At 40.3% G+C, this 15,926-nt stretch overlaps 1 protein-coding gene across 1 annotated transcript in view; it reads left to right on the top strand.

Moving 5' to 3' along the window:
• Window positions 1-14,561, top strand: part of LOC144480735 (disintegrin and metalloproteinase domain-containing protein 22-like) — a 41,932-nt gene extending 27,371 nt beyond the window's left edge. The window contains exons 8-9 of the mRNA XM_078200321.1: window positions 8,495-8,618; window positions 13,101-14,561. Of these exons, the coding sequence (XP_078056447.1) occupies window positions 8,495-8,618; window positions 13,101-13,121 (145 nt within the window). The 3' untranslated portion in view covers window positions 13,122-14,561. The remainder of the gene's footprint in view (window positions 1-8,494; window positions 8,619-13,100) is intronic.
• Window positions 14,562-15,926: the final 1,365 nt, after the last annotated feature.

The following is a 15,926-nucleotide window of genomic DNA, read 5'->3' as shown; positions in this document are numbered from 1 at the left end:
AATGTGCCATCAGGCAATGCAACAGGAACATGGGTGAAGGGTGAGTGCAAAACTCTATTTACCAAACTCTAGTGGCTTTACATATTTTCACTGCAGATTTTTAAACAAACATCCTTGACTTCAAACTGACGGTGAAATTATGCAAATACTAGCTACCTGCTGAGCTTGTTTTGGATCACTCTACTCTTCAGCTGACTTCTTGTATATGCATTCAGTTTATTGTTAGTAACAATTATTTTAATTAAGGATTCATGTTTCTCCATGTTAATGCCATAGAACAATTCTGTTCCTTTCTTTGTGTTTCGTAGTCTCATTGCTAGCCTGTAAAATCTTTGGATTGTGTCACATAGAAAAGCATCCCTTGGACCGCATCTAATGCTTCTGTGTTACGCTACATACAGCACAGATTAAAGTGGGAGCACTTGGCTGGAGAAACATTTTGATTGCGAATTTCATTTGTACGTTTCTCAGTTCTTGCTGAGAGAGAATATGCAGAGCGTTAATGCAACAGCCCCAAAGGCTTGTTAGATCCTCAGTACACACGAGGGTAGTGGTGGAATAAACCTTGAATTAATATTCCAGAGTTTTTTTATCCCGCATTGATAAAAGGGTGATACCATCACCACAAACCCTATTCACTCAGTTAAAAAGATGGAAGTTAATTATGCACATTAATGCAGACAGCAACAGAACGTATCCCCTATTATTTTTTTTAAGTACATTGTTCAGAATTTGTTGAGAATGAAGATAGATTTGTAAAGTCAATTTACATTAACAATTTTTAAGCCAGGTTAGGTGGAAACCAGACAATGCCATTGGGAATTTGCAAAACCTCATTTTAAGTCTGTTTAATATTAGCAGAACACTAATTAGAAAAGCTGTAAGTTCTTTACCGTCAGAATTTGATTCATATTCATTTGTATTTTTTTCCTATTCATTGATGAGATGGCCAGGCCAGCATTTATTGCCCTTCCCTAATTGCCCTTCAAAGGGCATCTAAGAGTCAGCCACCTTGCTGGAGATCTGGAGTCACATGTAGACCAGCAGATTTCTTTTCCTACAGGGGATTAGTGAATCAGATGGGTTTTTACGACAATCAACAATGGTGGGACTCAAACCCTGTCCTCAAAGGAGTATCTCAGACTTCTGAATTACTGGTCTTGTGATAATGCCACTCTGCCACTGCCTCCCCTTAAAAGCCTGTGGAGCTCAGTAAATTTGATCATAAAGAAGGAATTGGGCAGTCAGGACCAAATAATAGAGGCCAGAAGTGAAGGAAAAGTGATGATGCTTTAATCAAACCATTATGTCAAAGAATAATGTATGGTTCTAATTTCATGCTATTCTATACCGAACAAAGAAATAGCAAAACTGTGGAACAAGCAGTGACCTTATATTTCAGCTGAATGCTCTGCATGGCACATGTTCCTTCTGATTACCCTTATTTAGCACAGGCTGCTTTAGGCCCATTCAACCTCAATTTTGCAGGACTATTTTTGCTCAGCTGTGGAAAAGAGACTGCAAAATGTTGCTATGACACCCTCAGTTGAAGAAAGTAAAGATCTCTTGAGTAAACAATGGGCAGCGTTCCCACTGTAATACTGAAAGAAATGTTGACTGAACCCATTTATACTATCATGAGCCACTAATTTATTTACAACAAAATATTAACAGACCACAAGTCCTAAGTAGGACTGGATGGAGTAACTTGGTTACTTTGGCTGCTAAATGAGCATTGACTTACTGACCCAATTTTCCATTTCTTAGGTCCATGCATACAAATTAACCATATATCATGTGTAAACGGCGAGGCAGTGTTGTAGTTGTAATGTTACTGGACTAGTAATCCAGAGACTCAGGCTAATGTGCTGAGGACATGGTTCAAATTCCATTGTGGCAATCGATGGAATTTAAGTTCAACAAATGAATCTAGAAGTAAAAGCTAATGATGACCATGAAACCATTGTTGAATGTTGTGAAAAGCCATTTGTTTCACTAATGTCTTTGAAGGAAGGAAATCTACCACCCTTACCTTTTCTGGCCCACATTGCTGAATCCCCACTATGGGGGTTACCATTGACCTGAGACTGAACTGGACCAGCCACATAAAAACTGGCTATAAGTTCCGTAAGTCAGAGACTGGGAATTCTATGTCGAGTAACTAACCTCCTGACTCCCCAAAACATGTCCACCATCAAGTCAGAAGTGTGATGTAGTACTCTCCACCTGCCTGGATGAATGCTGCTCCAACAACACTCAAGAAGCTCGACTCCATCCTGAACAAAGCAGCCCACTTGATTGGCACTCCATCCACCATCTTCAACACCCACTCCCTTCACCATCAGCACACAGTGGCAACAGTGTGTACCATCTACATGATGCATTACAGCAACTCACCAAGTCTACTTTGGCAGCACCTTCCAAACCCACAATCTCTACCACCTAGAAGGACCAGGGGAGCAGATGCATGGGAACATCACCACCTGCGAGTTCCCCTCCAAGTTACACACCATCCAGACATGGAACTATATCGCAATTCCTTCTCTGTGAGTGGGTCAAAATCCTGGAACTCCTTTCCTAGCAGCATTGCGGGTATACCAACATCACATGAATTGCAGTAGTTCCATAAGGCAGATCACCACCACCTTCTCAAGGGCAATTAGGGATAGACAACAAATGCTGGTCTCGCCAGGGTTGCCCACATCCTTTGAATGAATGAACTTTGAAAACACACAAACTTTTATGATGGGAACACATACACATAGAATTAATATAGAATCATCAGTTGATAACTACAACTGTAGATACTTACTCAGATTACAAATCAACATTTGGCTGTCCATAGTCGGGACTTTCAATAGAATATTACTGGAGAGCTAGCAGATTGTTAATGTGCTTAAACTGCCAACTGGCAGTAGTGAGTTTCAGTATTAGACATCACTTATGAATACTTTCAAAGCTACCTGAAAAATACAAGAAAGGATAGAATGAAAAATGGTAATTTTGTCCAGTAGCTATGACTCTTCCAACTGATCACATACACTTTGCATTCTTGTAATTTTATTTATGGTTATGAGTTAGGAGAGTAAAGTAAATATGGGTTACATCTTCAACAATAGGAAAAGTGGAATTATGCATTTTAGTTTCTCTTATTGAGTCCAAGTTTGGAATTGAAAGGAAAACCTCTATTGAACTAAAATTCCAGTTTTAAAAAAATTGCTATCGAGTTAAAGATGGACCATTTTAAGCTCTGTAATAGCTACGGTTGTTAGCTCCATTACACTTGAATATTAATGCCATATTAATAAATAAGTCAAATTAATCTCACATATCAGAAAGTTGGTTTCACAACTAGAAACTTACAAATCGCTTAGCTATGTACTTTCTCGCCATGTGCTGCGTGTTAGATATTGAACTGTGTGGATCCTGATACAGTGATGCATGTACTGTAACACACTGCTGATTGTGAGTCTGTGGATCATCACTAGCTGTCATGTGGAATGGCTGCCTAGTAACCCCGCTTCTACCCCAACCATTCACTACTTTACATTGAGGCCTGCTGTTACTTTCTTCACTGTAAAGAGTGCAAAGCTGACAGGACCATGTACATTTAAAAAAATCTCTTTAGTTAATTATACAGTAATTTGGGAAATAGTATTGTCAAATATTTATTATTTAAATATGACAGAAACCGCACAGTACTGTCTACAGCTAAATCAAATTATTTTACTGTATGTCTAAAATGAAAACTGTTGCCTCCAACGTACTAAACTTGACTCCAGATATATTCCAGTGGCAAGAAAGTATATTTCTAACACTAGTTCTTTTTACAGATGGAAAGCTCTACAAGCCCATATTTAGTAGCTTGTAGCAGCTATAACTGACCACAGAGACCTGTGTAAACATTAACAGTTATGGTTGGTGTGACCCCTGTTCCCTCACCAGGTTGTAGTCCAATGCCTTTGGTCCTTGCAGTGCTTAAAGGTTCCTGCAACTTTTACTCATTGCTGTGTTGAATCAATACAATTAAAAGCTAGTTACACCAATGACTGGGGTGGCAGAATGACGGCAGCATCTCACTGCTATCCCCTGGCGACACATAGTTGACATTATGGGCTGGCTGACTGTGCCACTCCAATGCAGCTTGTACAGGATCATGCTGCATGTGGAACTACAACCAAACACTGAGGAGCCAAAGACAAAAATGTACTTGTTCATTTTTGACATTTCAGTTATGTGGTTGTCCTTGGGCATAGCCATGCCAACACTGCGCTATCCCCTGTGTGACATAGAAACATAGAACATTTATGGCGCAGAAGGAGGCCAATCTTGGTTAGGGAAGTTGCTGCCAGGCTGCAGTGGAGGAGCAGGAACACAGAACCTGAAGACTCATCACAGAAAACAGTGATCTGTCCAAAGAAATAATTTATCTTGGTTCTTAAGTAAAACATTTTCAATTTTTTAAAAAATTGAAATATAATTTTGTGGTGTTTGTGTTATTACCTTTGTAGCATTCATGCTTGCGGAGAGATGATTCCTTTTCATGACCAGCATCCTACTTAGTTGCCATATCACATCAACCAAGTTCAGTACAAGATTTGTACAGCCTGAGGTATCCATGTGATTGCTCAAGAGATGCAGGAGAAGCAGGGCCCATTTAATAAATATCATTTTAGTTTACCCAGAAGACTGCACCAGAAGGATAACATTTCACCTGCTGCTCCAAGGATGAAGCGAAAGCCTGGTGTTGAGGGCTAATAGCATAACAACAAAGCAAAATCCTTGAAATTATTCCGTCCCATCAGCTGAATCATCCACAAAATGCTAACTCATTTCAACTCAGAGTCTTGGTTGTAAAGTGACCTTAAATTCATATTTAAGGAGACAGTATTCCTTACAAAAGGTTGGTTCATTAAGGCAGCAATCAGAGCATTTTAGTGCCATTTATAAACTAATGAGTTCAAATCCCAGAGTTGTCCATCACTGGGACAGTAGGAGGAATTTTATCTGCTTACAGCTGCTCGGCTCGATGCAGCAGAGGCAAGACAAGACGTCCCATCTCCGAGAGGTGAGAAATGTGCTTTTATCTTCCCCCACTTATAGATCCAATACAGAAACTTGCAGCTCTTAAAAAAGCTCTTGGCATGTATATTCATTGGCCGCCCCTCACTGGCCCTAGGCCATGAATTTTCAACCAGATATTGTGGGACTACAGTTTCAGATAGGTATCACAGCATCCCTTTCCTGAATTCAATGATCCAGTAACATGTCCATTTTCTGGGGCCAGCCAGCAAATTAGCAGATTTATTGAAGTCACTTTCACAACTTGCAGTGGAGGAATTTGATCTCCTTGGGTCTAATTTTTTTAACCCCTGCCTGCCCAGCAAGCTACCTTAAAAATGCAGATGTGGCTCCAATGACATAATCGAGCTACAAAAGCACGGTGGCACAGTGGTTAGCACTGCTGCCTCACAGCGCTAGGGACCTGGGTTCGATTCCCTGCTTGGGTCACTGTCTGTGTGGAGTTTGCACATTCTCCCCATCTCTGTGTGGGTTTCCTCCCACAGTCCAAAAATGTGTGGGTTAGGTGGAATGGCCATGCTAAATTGCCCCTTAGTGTCAGGGGGACTAGCTAGGGTAAATGCATGGGGTTGTGGGGATAGGGCCTGGGTGGGATTGTGGTTGGTGCAGACTTGATGGACCAAATGGCCTTCTTCGGCACTGTAAGGATTCTAATTACCTGAGGCCTACATAATAAGGCCACCAAGTCATCCCCATTAGCCCAACCTGCAGACCGAGTACCAGGAACTATTTCCTTTTGTCCCCCTGCGAGGCAGAATCCCCCACCTTGCTGGCCAACCAATTAACCAGCTGCTTCAACCCTCCTTCCATCCCCATTCATCTACACAACTCCTGCTGGGAGTTTAAAATGCACATTGCAACCTCTTTGTTAATCGGCTACCAGCACCATTTCTATGCACACTACTAGAGCCGTGTGTAATCCTGGCTTGTTATTTGGAGACTGGTTCTGCTCATCACCCTCTGTGGAGAAAATAAGAGGGGGGGAACATTATATTTCATTGTTAATTTTTTAAAAAATCAATATAGTTTACAGTAACTGATTAAAATTCATAATTCCTCAGAAAATAAAGTAGATTTTAATCTCCTCTTCCTGGGTGGAGTAGATTGTCTGTCCCTTGTTAAATCCACCCCACTTCGAATGCACTGATTTTGCTAGTGAAAATTCACAAATCTCATATTATTTCCACCTTGCTAATCTTCTAAATTCCATTTCTTGAAAGGAAGGCAGGCAGTAAACATTGGTCCCATGCTTCTGTCAGCGACTCCTCGCCTATCTCCTGGGAAGTCAGTGGGTAGAATTCTAACTGCCAAGGGAAGTCAGGCTTGGATACGGGGTTTTATCCCTGAAAAGCGGTTTCAGGATCAGCGATGGGACATGATCCCACCCACGTCTGGGCTTGACCTGGGTGGGTTTGCAGGTTTAGCAAGGAAACCCTGTGCAGTTGTTGGGGAAACTCATCATGATCTGCAGCAGGTAATTAACTTTCAATTTAACTCAGTGTTCTGGCATTAACAGCCATCACACTGGTTTCCCAAGCTCTCTGCATCTTGCCAGGGTCAACGTGGCAAGGACACAGCGAAGTGCACTTGTTTAGTGAAGGTGACAGGCTGAAAAACCTTCAAACAGTGAAACTTTATAACTGCTGCCATACCTTAGGTCAGAGACGAGCACACACAGCACTTTATCTGAGGGAGTATTTTCACTGCCCGACTGGCGATTTCCAACATCCTGAAAGTCAATTCGCCTGACTTGGACTTGCTTAGCTTGATCTACACTTGTCTGTTGTCATCATTGTGGTATAGGAGCCATTTATGCAGCTCCACTGTACACCTCTGATGCATAATGAGAGGAGTAGCAACATCAAGAACAGCAACAGGAGCAACAGGAACTGCCAACTCTTTACCAACCTTCCCACTGCATGCAGATCAGCTTTGTTAAGATTCTGCTCAGTGGATCCATGAGAGTATCCTGGAGATGACCATATGTCTCTCTTTCTTACACTCCTCCTCTCTCCCCACTCCATCACTTCACCGAAGATGTGCCTATTCTACTCTTGGCATATCCCCCAAACTGCACTCACCTTATGCAGCAGCACACTGCTGTTCAATAGTGTTCCATAAAATGGACACATAGAAAAACAGCAGCTTTCAATGGGTTGCACCATTCAGTGCACCATAAACAGCAGCCTCCATTTATAAAGCACTTTCCATGTAGAAAATGTCTCAAAATGCTTCACAAAGATTAATGGAAAAAAATTGCCAAAGCAGAGGCAAGGAATGTAATATTGAGAAGGGTGATCAAAAACTTGATCAAAGAGGGTTGAATTCAAAGAGATATTAAAACAGCAAAAGAGTGAAGAGTGGTTAAGGGGGGAATTCCAGAGTATGCAACTCAAAGCATAGCCACAAAAGGACTGGGGGAGCTCAGCATCATTATAAATGTGATTGATGTTAAAAATTAAATAGTTTAATTTTTTTGAAACAACATTTGAAGAAAGCCTGGGCTAATAAAGAGGCATACTGTCTTGCTATTTGTAATTTTCACACCATTTCCAAATTTTCTTCATCAGCTACTTCCAGGTGAAGTAATAGCTGTCAAGTAATTTAATACTAAGCATAATGCTACCAGTGCTGCTTATTTTGATTTTTGTTGGATACTTTTATGCATTCATAAATTTCATTTGCAATTCAAGCTTTTCTTTTGCATCAGTTCCTTTGTCTTGTCTTGAACCCATGCCTGCAGTGGTTGTGTCTGCAACGTTTGATGCTTGCTTGATTCACTTACCCATAGACGGAACTTCTTGTTTTCAGCCTCACCTTCTGAGTAACACAGGTTGGTCTTTGCCAGTTGCATGTAAGCAAAATGATCTTGAATTTTTCCTTCCTTGCATTATCTAATATGAATGTCAAATGTTTAGCAATCAGCCATAAGTATGCTGTACCAGCCTGGTCTTGAATGGTTTAACACAACAGTTTTTCCTTTCTCTAGTATCCTGTGCCACAAAACATTCCTTGATTACAAGCAGTTTATGTCCAAGCTGATTTGGCTGTGCATCACCACCAGATATGGGGGAGTGTTGCTGGTTTGACTTCCCCTTGCTGCAGGGAAGCATCTCGTCTCCACTTGGTAATTTCCTGACAGACCAACCAAGGTCAGCAACCTATACCCTTCCACATCATTGTACAGTGCCAATGCATATGATAACAAAATGCATTGTCAACAGGCTGTCTTGGGATTCCACCCTTTTGATCACATAATCATTCCCTAATTGTCACAAAAATCAAGAGGGAAAAAGTGTCCCCTTGGATAACTATAACTAAACCATACCAGCACTGATACAGATTTAGTACTCTGGCTGTCAATCACTCTAGGATGTCATAGGCCGTGTTGATTTTTGGTTTTTCATCTTAGGACTTTGTCTCCTTCCAAGTCACATTCTTCATCCAATGGGTCCATTGCTTCTAGTAGGAAATGCCCATACCCAATGCCACCTCTTCCGGATGAAGAGGCAAAAGTTGGTCGACAAAGTGCACGGGTAAGTAGGTTGTCAGGGGATGTAAAGGGACAATCAGTTTCTGTCATGAAGCTTTGAATAGCCTTGGTTAAGGTAGATACCTAAATAATTTATTTGGTCTTGGCTCATTATTTGGAGCAGCGAATTGGCATGAAATATCGCAATAAACACCACAAATATCTGCAATCAACATCATTTATTTTTTGAGTGCCATTGTTTTGTATAAATAGCTCCAGAAAGAGTAACATGCTCATTTCTGAGCGGATCTGACTAATAATAACTCACTTTCTACAACAAGTTAATTGCTCTAACCATCAGTAAGACTATGTTTGCTGTACTGTAAACTACAAAACAAATGAATGTCAATTTGAGGGTTGCCAATCCATGCCTTCTGCCTTGATTTTGCTACAGGGCAGTATGAAGAGACAGGACTCAGGCCTATCTCAGCTGGAATAGGGAAATTGAACTCTAGAGTGGTGATATCATTCTGAACCACACCCTAGCTGTCTAGCTAACTGAGCTAACCGGCATCTCACAACCTGTCTGATGAAAATAAATTCTCTAATGTATATTTATGTTAAATCTCTGACCCCCCTACCTTTAAAAAAGATCAAATTCTGTCTTGCAACATCCAATTCTAACCCTTCTGGTACATGCATAAGTGAAGAAACCAGAAGGAGGAGATGGGAAAGGTTAATTTCCTGAAATGTTTTTATTCAGACAATAAGGTGGCAAAATGTTTCACCTTCCAAGAGCATAATGTTTGGTTTAATAAATCACTATTCTTTTATGAATTGTTTATGCAAGAATACGCAAAAATTACATCAGAATTCATTATCCTTCTGTCAATACCTTTAAAAAATATAAAAAAATATTGTGGTGATTGTACCTTTAAGGGCAAAACAGCAGAAGCGGGTCACCTGGTTTGAGGGACCAATTGGAATTGAGAGTGGGTTATCATCCCAGAGGGTGAAGCTGTCTTTTGGGCAGAAAGCATGTAGAAGACATCTAGGGCCTGGGCGGCCTCTGTACAGTTTTTTCTTATAATAAATACCCATTGCGTTCCTGATGAAGTCTGTGAACGTGCATCATTATATTGGCGATGAAGGCGGGATGGATTATGAGGACACTGCCTCTGGCCGGAGACGTGTGAGGAGTGAGATGTTGAAATATTGCCAGACCCTAAGGGACAGATGCAGAGCAAATCTCAATTGTCTGGTAGAGTCAGAAGTTTAGAAACCTATAGAATAAAAAAAAGAGAAAATAACCCTCAGAAGCAAGAGCAAGTTTTAAAAAGGACAGTTACCGCACGTTTTTTTTCTTAAAAAGAAAGCAAAGAGTACACAGAGCAATGCTTTGAGTGAAAAAAAATGCCTCAAGGAGTTGTAGCTTGGTTTCCAGAGTGCGGGAAAGTAAAGAGGCTGAGATTTCTGGGCTCCTGATCCAAGCAGAGCCAATGGGTGTGTTGGGGGGTGGGGAGGGGGCGGGTGGAGGGGGGGAGTTCTGCAGTTCTAAAGTTAAGTCCTCAAGCTGATGACAGCCCCTTGGACCTTGAGAGCACTGGATTTCGCAGTAAAATTGACAGAAAACAACCTGGCACATCGATAAAGAATGGATTCACCAAATGGACAGCGAAAAAAAGCTGCAGAGATCGCTGAGAGAGCTTTGTCGGTAAAAAGGAGAAGTTTTAGAAGTTTAAAAAAAGGTTCAAAGGAGGACCTGCCAGGTTTGCGCCAAAACTGCAAAAGCTTGGGAAAAGTACATAGAGAGAACCAACAAATAAAAAATATATAGTTCATAGAATCCCTACAGTGCAGGAGAAGGCCATTCAGCCCATCGAGTCTGCACCAACAACAATCCCATCCAGGCCCTATCCCCACAACCCCACACATTTACCCCACCCATCCCCCTAACCTACACATTCGGGGACACTAAGGGGCAATTTAGCATGGCCAATCAACCTAACCCGCACATCTTTGGACTGTGGGAGGAAGCCAGAGCACCCGGAGGAAACTCACCAGACACGGGGAGAATGTGCAAACTCCACACAGACAGTGACCCAAGCCGGGCATTGAACCCAGGTCCCTGGAGCTGTGAGACAGCAGTGCTACCCACTGTGCTACCGTGCCATTGATAGTCTTAAAGCAGCATTGTATTTAAAGAGTTAATGCATTTAAAATGGTAATACATTTAAAATGGCAATGGAGTTAAAGCAGCAACCACAAGAAGAAACAGAGGACAATGGACAGGAAAATTGAAGAAGACCCCAGATAGAGGGCAACTCTCAAAAAAAGTCCATGAGCAACAAACACTTCAGGGAAGAGGCAATGGAAGACCCTAGAAAGAGGGCACTGAAAAACCCCACAAGGACAATGAAAAACTTCAGAAGGAGGGCAATGAAAAACAATAAATGACCAAATGAAGATCAATGAGAGATTTGCAGAATGGAAACAAGACAATACTTTTTCAGAGACAGACCCAAGCAACAGTGAAGCCAAAAAGGGTTTAGCTGAAGTTAAGACAAGTAGAAATAAGGATGCCATTTGTGAAATGTATATACCCAGTAGGAACATGATGGATTCACTTCGGAAGAAATGCAGAAATTGAAGACTTCAAAAGTATCCAGGAAGTATTGAACATGAAGAGGAATCAGCAAAAAGAATTAAATATCTAGAGAAGACATTAAAACAGGAAGATGGAATGAATGACAGAAAACTTGAAAAAAATGTTGCAAATATTGACAAAATGAAGTTAAGAAGGAGAAATTAATGAGATAATGTAGAATAAGCTGAACTCCATGAAAAAGCAACTAGAAAATAAGAACAAGTCCAATGAAGAATTGAATCAGGAGAATAAAAGCTTGAGGAAAGGAAGTTTGACAATCAGAATTTAACTGAGGAGGTAAAAACATTGAGATTGACAGCAGAATCAGTAATTCAGATGGAGAAAGAATCTGAGATTATGTGCCAGAAGAAGATTGCTGAAATGGTCACGACTGGAAAAGCAGCAAGCCTGTATGGAAGAGTTCCATGACTGTATTTGGAACTGTACGTAGTTAAAGCACACCAATAAAAGTGCTTATGTTTGGGCGCATAAGCCATCAAGAAATGTTTTTGAAGCTGTAAGCACCAAAGTGCCTGATTGATCTGTTATAGACATAACTGATATCTCTGTGGAAGCAAGTTATAATGAACAGCCTGTGCCATTATTTGCAGCTCCTTTTAATATTGATCCTGTGGAAGCATCTCAGACTATGGAATTATCCCGTTTACAAAAGAAAACAATCTGGTGAACTGGTGTGACAACGACAATCTCTCCCTGAATGCCAACAAAATGAAGGAGATAGTCATCGACTTCAGGAAGCATAGTGGAGGACATGCCCTTGTCTACTTCAGCGGAGATGATGTAGCAATGATTGAGAGCTTCAAGTATCTAGGTGTCCAGATCATCAACAACCTGTCCTGGTCCGTCTGCGCTGACGCTATAGTTAAGAAACCACACCAACTCCTCTACTTTCTCAGGAGGCTAAGGAAATTTGGCATGTCCACTACGACTCTCACCAACTTTTACAGATGCACCATAGAAAGCATTCTTTCTGGTTGTATCGTAGCTTGGTATGGCTCCTGCTCTGTCCAAGACCGCAAGAAACTACAAAGAGTCATAAATGAAGTCCAGTCCATCACACAAACCAGTCTCCCATCCATTTACTCTGTCTGCACTTCCCACTGCCTCGAAAAAGCAGCCAAGGATCCCACGCATCCTAGACATACAATATACTCTTTTCCACCTTTTTCCGTCAGGAAAAAGATTCAAATGTCTGAGGTAATGTACCAACCGACTCAAGAACAGCTTCTTCCCTGCTGCCATCCGTCTTTTGAATGGACTTACCTCGTATTAAGTTGATCTTTCTCAGCAATCTAGCTATGACTGTAACACTATATTCTGCACTCTCTTCTTTCCTCCTCTGTACGGGCTGCTTTGTATAGCGCACAAGAAACAACACTTATCACTGTAGATGAATACATGTGACAATAAATCAAATCAAATCAAAGACTGAGCTGTTCCACTTGTCTCTGAAGTGCTAAGTGTACTTGCACAGCTGCATACATGTGTAAGGCTCATAAATGATAATGTGTATCCTATTAATCTTTAAACCACATTAAAAGTTTTTTTGGCGTGTTATTGTAACACTCTGTGGTCATTAGTTTTAGTCACGATGATTCAACTTGAAGAAATAAGCGTATTTAAAATGCAAACCAGAATATGAGATCAGTGAAGCTTATTTTGTGGGTTTCTGAGTAGTAACATTACATTTGTTGACCTGTTAAAGCATTGTCATGTTGAAAGATTTGAAATGCAGTTGAATTAGCTGAAAAGGATCGAATTCATGCAAATGAAATAGAATTTATGTAAATAAGCAAGTGTTGCCTTTTTGTCAAAAGATTATTAGTTTTTGTCTCAGTTGTAAAGCCTTGCTAAAATATATTTCTGTTTCTTCCACAGCTCTGGGAGACCTCCATTTAGGCTTCTATTCAGTGGATCTGAGCTACTAAAGATTTCCATTTTCTTCCACTTTTATAACTGGCAGCCTTATGCCAATGTCTTTTAATTAATGGCTCTCTGGAGCCTCAGTGAGGTTTTTGGAAGATAGGAGTCGGAAGTACATACTTTGCTATCTTCAGAGAAAGGCCAGGGCTACTAAACAGAAAATACTGCGAAGACTCTGATTCATCGCTAATAAAACAATTGACATTCTATGATGAAGAGTCAGCATTCTTGTGGAAAATACAGCACTGATACAATGATCTGGGGATGAGAACTCATCCTGAAACAAGACAATAAAAAAAAACTTGCCATTTATTCTCATTTGTTATGGTGCTTAGACCTGTGGAAGAAGATTGAGAGAAACCAGTTTTCAACAAGGTTCAGTTGAACGCCCCTATGCACACACTCACTGCAGTGAATAACACTGAATGCATGAATCCCTTCTGAAACCAATTCCATTAGTCTATAGCAAAGAGGATGCTTGCAGAAACAAAAACAAATGTATGATTTTGCCAAAAGCTGCTTTGGTTTGAGCTGTATAACTGGATAAATGAAAACATTTGCATTTGTAAGGGTTTTGTGAAAAGAAATGGCGTATGCAACTGAAGACCAGAAAGGTCTGTTTCTAATCATATCTTTGATACTTGCAGAAATGCTTGCTCTGAAAGTGTTTTGTAAATATGTACAGTTTTTCCACGTTACCTGACAAACATCAACCAGTGGATGTTTGTCATGGTAAACTGAAACAAGGTCACTTCTGGCTTAATATTGCAGTTAATCTGATTGATTTGGTGACTTGTACAAGTGTTGCATCTCTTTTAAACTGTGGCAAGTACAAATTATCAATCATTTCCTGATAAGCAGGATGTTAATTTTGTTTAATAGAGATCACCAGTAATCATAATTATTGTTCAAAGCGAGAACTTTTGGAATTTGAAATTCATGACTATGTATTGTACGCATACAAGTAAAATTAGCAAAATAAATGTAAAATGCCAAACGTTAGACACTGTTACTGAACAAAGGGCCAGGGTGTGCCTTTACTGTCAGCCTCTTTTGGCCATACAATATAACTTTGCATCTAGGTATCATATATTCATGCTGCAGTTGTTCGACGAACATGATTGATGTTGTACAGCTAATCTAATATGCCTTACTCTCCAGCAGGCAACGTACTCAGCCCAGACGAATGAGTGATTTCCATAACTTCTCTTTTAATAAGAACAGTAATTAATTCCATCAGGAAAACCATCAGTGTATCTGCATCAGCTGGGGAAATATTGTAAACAGTTATAAAGCATATCAACAGCAATGTTTCTTTCAGCTTTCTGCCTGCTTGACAACCAGACATTGTGGCATAATTTATCACACGAATCAGGTCTTTCTCTGAAACAACTCAACTAACATTTGCGAAAACTCAAAAAAATATACAAAATACAAAAAAATTTCTAATTTACAGAATGTTATAGTTCAGGCAGAGATTATTCATGCACACCAACTCTTTGACAGAACTGTCCACTTGATCTTATTACTCTGTCATTTCCCCTCCCCCTTTTGAAAGCTGATATAGATGCTTCCTCATGTGTTTTTTAACAGGGGATTCCAAGAAATCTCTGTACCATTTTTGCTCTCCTGACCTCTACCATTGTTCTTTGCTGATATCTTAAATGGATGTCCTCTAAAACAGACTCACTGATTTGCAGGAACAGTTTTCCTGTTCATCATTTTAAAACCTCTCATAATTTGTCAACACCTCAGTCAGATTCCCTCCCAACCTTCTTTATTCTAGTGAAATATCTAGTCCCTCTTTACCCTGCTATCACTTTTGAAATTACTTCTGCATCCTATCCATTTTCAACAATATTCTAATTGTGGCCTAACCAATGATTTGTATTAACACCATAATGGATAGGAATAGGAGTAGGCCCTCAGGCACTTTGAGCCTGCTCCGCCATTCAATATAATCATGGCTGATCTGACATTCCTCATATCCACATTCCTGCCCTTTCCCTGTAACCCTTGATTCCCTTACTGATCAAAAATCTATCTCAGCCTTAAATGTACACAAGGCCTCTGCCCCCACAGCTCTCTGTGGCAATGAGTTCCAAAGACTCTCAACTCTCTGAGAGAAGAAATTCCTCCTCATCTCTGTCTTACGTTGGTTATTAGTTTAGCATTACCTCATTGCTTTTGAAATCCATTGTTGTATTTTTAAATCACAAATTAAGATTCCATGCTAGGTATATATTAACCTGAGATTGTCCACAGCAAGGGTACATGGCGATTTCAACTGAGGAAGTTCAAATGCTACAATTCTCTTGAGTCAGTTCAGTTACTAGACAAGACTAATTATTTATTGATCTTGGATATGGGTGATGTTACTGGCAAAGGCCCATTTTTATTGTTCTACAAACTGGCCTTCTTGAAACACTGCTGTGCTTGTGATAATGCTGCTCCTACAGGTTGGAAGGCTTTATCTTGAAGAGCCACAGGAATTCACAGGTATATTTCACTAACATTTCATTTTTGATCATTTACACCAGTTTTGCTTTCTCCAGGTTATCTTTACCAATCACAAAGGATTTGGACAAAGGGTCGCTCAGCCCTTGGTACCTCTAGACTCGACTATTTCATTGCTTTCCTATCTGGCTCCCATCCTCATCCTTCTGAATCTTCAACTCATTTAAAAATCTATTAACTTGTATCGTAGCCTGCATCAAGTCTTGCTAACTTATTACTTCTGTCTTTGCTGATCGGCTGTGTGGCAGCACTTCAAATTAAAAT

The sequence above is a fragment of the Mustelus asterias genome, chromosome 2 (assembly GCF_964213995.1).
Source record: "Mustelus asterias chromosome 2, sMusAst1.hap1.1, whole genome shotgun sequence".
NCBI classification, from domain to species: Eukaryota; Metazoa; Chordata; class Chondrichthyes; order Carcharhiniformes; family Triakidae; genus Mustelus; species Mustelus asterias.
This window is presented reverse-complemented; position numbering and strand designations above follow the sequence as displayed.